Source organism: Magallana gigas, chromosome 8 (genome assembly GCF_963853765.1).
Source record: "Magallana gigas chromosome 8, xbMagGiga1.1, whole genome shotgun sequence".
Classification (NCBI taxonomy): Eukaryota; Metazoa; Mollusca; class Bivalvia; order Ostreida; family Ostreidae; genus Magallana; species Magallana gigas.
In genome coordinates, this window is record NC_088860.1 from 23,152,134 (window position 1) to 23,162,347 (window position 10,214).

General features: G+C 32.0%; 1 protein-coding gene across 5 annotated transcripts; it reads left to right on the forward strand.

Moving 5' to 3' along the window:
• Positions 1 to 7,641: 7,641 nt before the first annotated feature.
• Positions 7,642 to 9,598, forward strand: LOC105329028 (acanthoscurrin-2). Of its 5 annotated transcripts, none has more exons than XM_066069791.1 (4): positions 7,642 to 7,785; positions 8,776 to 9,110; positions 9,168 to 9,383; positions 9,471 to 9,598. In XM_066069791.1, exons 2-4 carry the CDS (start codon positions 8,789 to 8,791, stop codon positions 9,485 to 9,487), a joined length of 555 nt encoding a protein of 184 aa, XP_065925863.1. In that variant the 5' UTR covers positions 7,642 to 7,785; positions 8,776 to 8,788; the 3' UTR covers positions 9,488 to 9,598. The 5 variants fall into 5 exon arrangements, with proteins under 5 accessions (XP_065925863.1, XP_065925864.1, XP_065925865.1 ...); XM_066069792.1 differs by having other exon boundaries at positions 8,776 to 9,032; positions 9,099 to 9,383; XM_066069793.1 differs by having other exon boundaries at positions 8,776 to 9,032; positions 9,123 to 9,383.
• The last annotated feature ends 616 nt before the right edge of the window (positions 9,599 to 10,214 follow it).

Consider the following 10,214-nt stretch of genomic DNA (forward strand, 5'->3'; position numbering starts at 1 on the left):
TTTGTATAATTTGTATTTTTATGTTGTCAGTTTTGTTGTGAAAATTTGATGATACTTCACATATTTATCTAGCAGTTGCACTTTGCATTTGATTATAAACCCGATCCAAACTTAAGGGTATTTCTAATTAGAAACAGAGATCTAGAGCATCGGAATATCCTGAACTAATCTAACGATTGTCAACCAATACCTGATAGTCTAATCGGTCGTCATTATCTTTGGGGAATGGTCATCATACATACATGTATTCGCTTACAATTGTAATCAAATCTTTTCCAAAAGTACAAGCTTTATAACTTAACTATACGATCAAAAATGACTTGGTGAACATGAGTAGAGATAAAAGTAACGCTTGGGTGTTTATCATGATGGAATAATAATAAGAGTTATCCTTCTTTCAATCATTATTTTTTCTAAAACGTCACAATTTCATACTTAAATGATAGAATTGACATCATAAATATATATGATAATAATTTTTATGTATATGTCCAAGCTCAGTTTTACTACTAGTTCCTCAACTCAGCCCCAAAATAAACATGAAATGGTTCGATTTTGCGATTTTGAATTAACTCAAGAAAAAATCCGTTTGAACTGAAATTGAGAAGGAGACGGCTAGAGATGTACGGACAATGAATAATGGAAATAGTTTATTAGCACCGAAAACAATATTTAATATAATTGTCTACCAAAACGGAAAACAGAGAATCACTCACTACAGGGTTTATGTATTTCATAATGCCATGCCTCTAGTGTATAACGAACTATTATCGTCCATTAACAACCATCACTAAATTTCAATTTTTGTTGAAGCAGTGTTTGGAGATGAAGAAAACATCTCTTTAAAGCCCGCCTGCTTTCTTTGGTAATACATGTATTTTAATTCTTTTTCAGCAATTGTTTGCGAGGCATAGGTGTACATTGCTCTTAATGGAAAGTCCTTTTGCATACTAATTATAAACCATTATAAATTTTGAGAAGTTGAAGACTTCCAGAGCCGGGAAATTTAAAGCTGTCACTAACAATTTAAAAAAAAAATCTCTTAAGAAGTAAATTCAATGAAGATGTCCTTCATTATGTTTCAATTAAATATCTGATTTCACTTTCAGTTTATTTGAAAACATTAGATACAGTTTTAGATGTATATTAACTACACTTGCATAGACGGCCATCTTTGTTTATTACCAATTATCAATATCTGACATAATAAAAAATATTCTATATTGTTCTATTCTAATTATTTTTTGTGATATTTTAATATTTTTTTGTTTATGTTGGTCAGGGAGACATTTTTATTTCCTTCTGTCACAAGATGTGTTCCTTATTTGTGTCGGCACTGCCATCTGTTTAATGGAAATGTGTATTTGTGATTTATTATGATCTTTTTACGCACTATGTCACAATATATTGGAAATGTTTACCGTCTTTCACCTTGTATATCAAGAAGTGAGACAAATATCATTGTTACTCTTATGATTGTTTTCATGATTTATGTTCAATCATAATGATTTTGATTTTCATTATGATGATTGAACATGTACATGTATACATAGATTAAAAATCATTTCGCTAGAGCTTTACCGCAATTCTCAGCGCGAGATTTAAACTCTAGAGCTGCGGAACTCATTTTCCAAGCAGAACGTTCTCTACTCGATGATCAAGACAGGTAAACCATTATCTTTCGAAGACTAATGGGACCTTGTTACGCTACCATACACCTAACACTCTTTGAGTTGCATGTGAAGGTAATGCTGAGTAAACGTCAATTTGAGTGGATCGTTACTATAAACATTGCATAGAAATATACAAATTTTAAATGCATCAATATCTCCATTACTCTCATATTAACCAAAAGGTGCTGTGGTAACCAATACTGTAGGATATAAAATAAAGAATTTTAATAGTATTTTAACCCCGAAAGACATAAAAGAAAAACAATCGACGTAAGAGAGAACAGTTCCTTACTTTCCGGGACACAATATAAGAAAAGAAGCTACGGTAACCTATGATATCGGAAATAACTTACATGTCTTCACATGTAGTGTACATTTTAAGGATGCCGACTTTAGTTTTCATTGCGCATTATAGTAAAATGCAGTGTTATGATACTTTTTGATGATTTTTTTTCTATATTATTAATTAAATTGCACACAATAAATTAAATACCAGTATTTTGAGATGGACCCTAGAGAGAACCAGACGATCGATTTTCTTGAAACTAGAATTGGTGTAAATTACAAATGGTTTAAAAAATTAACAGTTTTGCTATTGTGGTGAAAAAAAACCCAAATCGACTTCCTTAAAATGTCATTATAACAAATTTCATGTATAAACAAACAATGTTTCAAACAATGCATATTCCTTAAATGGGGTATGACGTTTTGGGTAATTACTAGTACTTAAAGAGGGAGACAATAAACTATGCTTTAAATATTCAGTGGTAGATTTTTGGATCTAAAACAATGGGTTTCCGGGTTTTGTTTGTTTCTTGTTTGCTAGTTCAAATATATTGCACCACATTTATATTTTATTGATATGCATGGAAGTATGAAACACAAATTTAAACTGAATCTTAAAATGGACTTGATAATTAACAATAAATATTCATTATTTCATTGTGGCATATATTCAATCTAAAGTCACGATTTATCAATTTTATTACATGTCATTCGTATTTAAATATGTTGATTTCCATGTTTAACTACTACCTTGTATCGATGAGAGCAGTAAATATTACAGATAAAATGTTATCTAAAATGGTCAGAAAAGGGTGACTATGTAATTTTAATCGTCATCTGTTTTTACTTTCCAGTACCTGTGACATCAGAGTATCCTCATTTGTTGTCAGACTGCATAAAACACTACTTTTTTTGAGAATGCCCTTTTCCATATATTTATGTTATTTTTTTGCTACTTCTGAAACAGTTTAGGCGTTTATATGACTGTATTTAACATTAAAATTACAGAAACATGATTTGAAAACGTTTATACCATCTCATTACATTGAAAACCAAACAATCCAGAGGACAAGATCTTAGTTTCTATGAAGATTAATTGTCAAGTGATATTGGATGAAAGATATTCGAATGCCTTGTATAATATATAAATATATATATATATATATATATATATATATATATATATATATATATATATATATATATATATATATATATATATATATATATATTCCAAATATACCCATAATACACAACCGTTCTTATATATATGATCTTAATTTTTTTTTTTTTTTTGATATGTTCTTTTAAAAATCCATCATATGATTTTTATTTAAACATATCAAGAGGAGCCAAACAAACTTACTTATCAAATTTAAATCACTAACTTTACTTTAAACAACTTTGCTTATTGACAAACATGATTAACAACCTCATGTTTTGTAACTATCAAAATAAAAGGTGTAAGACACATTTCTCCATCAATTTCTAAGGATTTGTTCTCCTTGTTTTGTACAATTCTATCTTTTTTTATTTACAAAAGTTCAACTGATGTCCATACAAAAACGTATAGGTATTTCTCTCTAATGTTTATAAAGTATGAACAGTTTCCGGTCTGATACAACAAACATTATCTTTTATATTAAAAAAATATCTAAATGAGCGATTCCGAGAAAAATCTGCATTTGTTTCTTTTTGTTGGAATGCAAACTGAATCGCATCAAATTGTTGATGGTGAGGATACCTTTAGTTACAGTTGATAAGATACTTGTATGCCGCAATTAATAATGTATGCTTCTTTAATCCTACAGATGTATTGGTTTTTTGTTTTTGTTGTTGGTTTTTGGGGGTAATTTTTTTTTTTTTCGGGGGGGGGGGGGGGGGGTTGTTATTGCTTTTATGTTATTAAAACAGATAAATCAAAGAATTAGAATATTAATGTAAACAGTTAGGAATATTATATATATGTAAAAGCAATCAATAGTAAAGACTTATTTTATTTTTACTCATTCTTATTTGACAATGTGTTTTAAAATCAGTTTCCATGCATAGTTAAAACCTTCCTGAAGTGCGAGCTTAAACCTAACCCTGATTATAATTAATTATAATTTTTCAGCATTTCAAGTAGAGCGGTTTGAAAAGTAGTTTCATTTCTTCTTACCAAAAGGTGTTTCAATCTTAGCTAAGTATATATTGTTTAATATGTTCCAGTAATGCTTTAGTGTATCTTGAATACTAGTAGTGTTTACGTCTAGTAATTATATTGAAGTGATGGGTCGGGTCATACTTTATAGAAAACCATTTCATTTCTGTTAAGATAAAATACTTTTTAACCTAATGTTTTTATTTTTTGGAACAACAGAGAATAATTTATTATTATTATAACTATTATCATTGTCGCAAATAAGAACGTAAGATAAAAGACTGCCCACCACCCATTTCAACTTTCCCATTTTATGAATACATGTACATCATCTATTTATCCAGACGTTTCCATGGATTGCAAATTAATGTATAAGGTTTGCAATTAATCTTCACTTGTACTAAAATGTGAGTAATTTAAAAAAGCTAGTATATACATATTTATTTTCATATCTTTAACCAAAGTCCAAGCTTGGTAACTGTCTTATGAAATGACATGATAGTGGAATGATTAACTCGCCCTATACTTTCCGCCATAACGTTACTAAGTCAACCCGCGTTCTTGGTTACCCTGTTCTGGAAAATTCTATCCACCAACATTCAAGAAAAGATTTGACTCATTTTATATTTACAACATTTGTCATATCTTAATATCTATATCATACATACTAAACAAGTTCCCTTTTAATATATTCATTCTTTACGTATCATTCAAAGTCATTTCAAAGGAAGAAAATATTTTGATGCTAACTTCTACTGACTTTAATCCGCCAAGGCGTCCACCACTTTACTCTCATTTTTGCTATTTCGAGCGTGTTTATCGAAAAGAAAGTAGGTTTTTAATTAATTTCTCAATAATTACTAATCAGGTAAAATTAAATTATAGTTTACCAACTCGCACGTGATGAAATATTAAAGGTGTAAACAATTACTCCAGAGCAGGCATTTCGTAGTTTATTGGTAAAACGTCTTAATTTATATGTATAAATGTTGCTGAAGTTTTTGACCTATCGATAAACTGGTTATAACCGAAACGTGTAGATTTCAGTCCTGTCGGTTTATGTAGACCTGTGAATTACAATCAATTTCCTTAAAAAAAGACTGAGGGAATCATACTTATTCATGTATTCTGTGACGATGTCATGTTACAATTTCTTTATAGATACAAATGTAGGTGAGAGGAGTTAAACAGTAAGGTGTTGTGTAGTAACTGGTGCATTACCTATAAATTGTGAGCTGTTATTGGGTTGTCGCTACAAAAGTTGTCAGTTTTATTGCAATTATCATCTCTAAGTGTGAAAAAAAATGACAAGCGACTTCAAGGAGAACGAATAAACTGCGTGTCGGAAACTAGGCATGATAGTCAAACCAAGCGTGGAGTTTTATAACCTTTTCCACACAGAGGGCAAATTTCTGGTCGGATTGCTTGAGCCATTTGTAATACTTTATGCTACTGTTCAGCAAATTTCTGTAACATATGTTGGCCTTCTGTAGTACCTAGTTTTGAGTCAAGAATTTAATGAGAAACTTAGTCTAATGAATTAAAAGAATCAAAACACAACCTCCCAAAAAAGGTTAATTGATTGATAAAGTATTTATAATTGTTTTTTTTTTTAATTTTCTCCAGAGTAAAAGTAAAGTAGTTATATAAGTAATAAGGAATCACTCTTTGAGTATTATGAGGTGATAATTTCGGTCGGGCGTGATCAAATCCAATAAAGCCCGAAGGGCTTTATGATAGATTTGATCACACCCCGACCGAAAATATCATCTCATAATATTCAAAGAATGATTCCTTATTATTTATATTTATATAATTTTAAGCCATCGTACGATTATATATTTAAATATTAATAAGCAAACTCTGCTGGCGCCTCAATTTGGCGTCATTTGTATTATGAGTTACATAGTACAAAATCGATACGTAGTGTTATCACAGGCAAAGACATTGGAAAATGTAAATATATAAAATTGTTTACTGTATAAGTATACTTATATTTAAAGAATAGAAAACTTAGCAACCAGTTAGTAGCAATGAGAATCAAGATCACATTGGACCATGTTTCCTTATTATCAAGGGGTCACTCTTTGTCGAACTTCAACATAGGTCTGTGTTACGGAATCGATTATAGGAGTCATGTACTTGCACTCACTAAGTATATTAATTTTAAACATTTTAACAGGAGCTTGGACTTTGGGTAGTTGTGTCAAACAGTATTGTGACGTAGGCCTGTCTATCTCATTGCTGGCCTCTCAGCAGTGGCTCTTTCAAATCAACACGATAATTTGTCTGGCTTTTGAGCTAAGACTACGAAATCTGTGTATATTTCACTTGATTGACTCCAGCATCATTTTAACTTGTTTTGACTGAAGAAAAAGATAGCTACATCCTGCCGAAAGTCCCAGAACTTGATAAAATGGTTCTATATCCTATTTTTCTGTTATAAATTGTGTACATAATGATCACGAATTACCTTGCAAACAGGTAAAAATTAAAGAAAACCAACACACAAGTTGACCACAGCAATCATCATAAAAGCATTTATTGCTATCTGACATAAATACTGATCTATATTACCAATACGAGCGGTTCTCTGTGTTATAAACGATCAATTGTGTCAACCGAAACATTGTTTTTAACAACTAATATAATATTGGTAGGTCTGCTAGGCATAATGTCTTTATCTGTTTAGATAGTACACAATGTCTATAAAAGTGCGAATGAAAATGACATTTTACATTTAAATCTAGTCCCGCCATTCTGCGTAGCAGAAGTGTCTATTTCTTAATATTATGTATTTTTAAAAGAATGTTTTATTTTTTGTATATTGTTTAGGACTCAGCTATTAAATTAACAACTCTGTGAAAAATAAACAAGTTTAAGTTATGGACGATTTTCCAAATTGTATATGCTATCACATTTCACTTATGAAAATTATAACCTTGAAATGACCAAATATTATGACATGAATAAATTTTCTTCTCTTCATTAATGTTGACCTAGGTTATTCAAGTTTCTCTATATTAATACAATTATTACAGGAAAGATTAAAAAAACCCACACAATTTGAAAACTAAACATCATTTTCTAGCGGCATTAAAATTAAGGAACAATGATTGTGTACCAATTCATTTACTTACAATGTATATGTCTAAAGGGTACTTCGTGTTTCTGGTCCATCAAAACAATTATCACTACTTTTTCACCAAACTCGGAGATGGTAAGTTGTAACCCTAACCCCCTCAATTATTTTTTTATGGTAAATATATATCGAACAAAATGTTTTTATCATGATTGTAACTATGTTACTTTGGGGAATCATTTAATTAATTTCGTGGGAGCCAGTTTTTGTGGGTTGTGGTTTTTTCGCTTATTCGTGGGGCTATAAATTCGTTGATGCGTCGTTTTCAGTTTCAATTGGAAAAATAAATCTTTAATTGTTATTTTTCGTCGAGGTTGTAAATTCGTATCTATGAAAGATGCGGTGTTGGGATCACCCTGGGTTCTCTTGTACTTAAAATGGACAACCCAATTTAAACTGCAAACGATAGTATTTGTATCTCATGCGGTCAGCAGTTTGAGTGACAGGGCATTGAGTCACGGAACATAAACCGGTCATTGATGGTATAAAAAGAGCAGAGAGCCCCTCCAGTCCCACAGAGCTCACTTTGGTCCCCGGGACAGGTAAATACTTTTCTATTTTTGTCTTCCTTTTTTTAAATCTGAAAATTGCATTTGTTATAACCAAGCCAAATTTGCTTTCGTTTTTGGGGGTTTTTTTTAATTCGGGGGGGGGGGGGGGGTAATTTTTTTTCTACTTCTTATTTTTGTACTGCTTAATGTTATCGCCTATTGTGCTTTATTACTTATCTTACTGTTTAAGTTAATTTCGTTTTTTTTTTTAGAAATTTGTTATTTAGATTTTTCAGGGGGGTAAAAGGGGGGTACATGTTTGGTACCCTTTCGTCAAATCTGAAAAAAAATCATTTTTTTTATCAGCTTTTGCTGATAAATTTAAATCTAGTTTTGTTTGTTAATATGTATTTTAGCGAAAAGGCTGTATTTAAATGGAATTAATACTATTCCCATGTTAATATGGCACATAGTAACAAAAACTGAAAACAATTAGCATCGAGAAAAAGTAAATTATCTGAATAATATCAATTTGCCTTTTGATTTATAAGTACTTTTTCAATAATGACAAAACTAAGACAACTTAGACAAAACTGTATTGATAGATACCATTGGATGTATATCAGTATGCCTCTTATGAGTTTAAGGACAACCAATTTAATTTTAATAGTTTTGAAATGAAAAAAAAAGTAGCGATTATTGTATCAATTTCTTAAATGACATGATATCCGTCAAGTTATGATAGATAATAACGTTTCGTGCATCGGAAATGGAAAATCATCATCATCGATTGTAAACGAACGTGATTTTGAAAGGCTACATATAAGAAAGTAAACATTAATATTGTCAATCCCCCCCCCCCCACTCAAACGAAAAATAGTTACATGTTTAATCAACAACAATAACTAAATACACGGTTTACTTACAGCGAATGTCTTATATTTTGTTCATTAATTAAGCATAATTTTATTATGCATTTAGCCAAAAACATAGAGACTAATTTAGTGGCCCAATGATTGATAAGATAATTTATATTTGTAGATAGTTTGCCACCATGCGTTTGTTAATCCTTGCATCACTCGTCTATTGCTCCTACGCCTATGGAAAAGGCGGATATGGAGGTGGATATGGAGGTGGAAAAGGAGGCTATGGCGGTGGCCTGAGTGGAGGTAAAGGAGGATACGGAGGCGGTGGATACGGAGGTGGCGGATACGGGGGTGGCGGATACGGAGGTGGTTACGGAGGATACGGAGGTGGATACGGAGGTGGTTACGGGGGTGGTTACGGAGGATACGGAGGTGGATACGGAGGAAGAAGAGGAGGATACGGAGGTGGTGGATACGGAGGCAGAGGAGGTTACGGAGGTGGATACGGAGGTGGTTACGGAGGTGGATACGGAGGCGGATACGGAGGCGGAAGGGGAGGATACGGAGGTGGATACGGAGGCGGAAGGGGAGGATACGGAGGTGGCGGATACGGAGGTGGTTACGGAGGATACGGAGGTGGTTACGGAGGTGGATACGGAGGCGGATACGGAGGATACGGAGGTGGATACGGAGGTGGAAATGGAGGATACGGAGGTGGCGGATACGGAGGTGGATACGGAGGATTCGGAGGTGGATTCGGAGGTGGATTTGGAGGTGGAAAATGTATGTTTTTGTTTCATATTTTTTGATATTCTATCTAATTGTCAATTGAATTCGGTTATATCACTTCCTTTTTTCTTTCAATTTCAGCAATCAAAGCTTACTAAGAAGTGTTTACATTTCCTGCCCAGTACAAATCCAGCCAATCAGTTCTCATTATTATGTTTGTTATTGAAATTATGTTATAATTATTTTGCAAATAAAGGGTAAACCCTGCTGCTTATTTTCTTTACTGTACAAAATTTTAAAGAATTGCTATTCTATGGTTTTTAAAATCTCGCAAATTAGATTCGCAATTGCTATGAAGCTAAATACAATGTTAATTAAAGAAACAAAGTTACTGTACATTCACGAATAACACGTGGAAAGTTTTGAAAAATTAACTAAGAACTAATGTTTTTAAATTTTTCTAATGCATTTAAACATATATATTTTTTTAAACTTTTGATTGGGTTGTGAATTTCAAAGATTTTTCTTATTTTCGTTTTTAAATTATGACCAACAAAACGTAATTCTAATCTGCTGATGTACAAGGAGATATATTTCAAGCAAAATCATGAAACCGGGGGGAACATTAGTCTTTATGTAAATCGCTGACGGTCATTTTGTACCATGCAACTTCGTTTTCCAGACTTTTTTTCATTCTGGTTTTGGATAAAAGAAATGACACTTGATGTGTAGCTTTATAATAAGAAGTTATACCTCAAGTTTGAGTTCTAGTAAGATCGATCGACAAATGCTGAAATCAATTCGAATTTTTTTCTTATCAGGTTCGTCCTTAAACTTCTCTCACCGAATTTTCTTTTATTTAGCGCATGTAAACGACAATGGGGG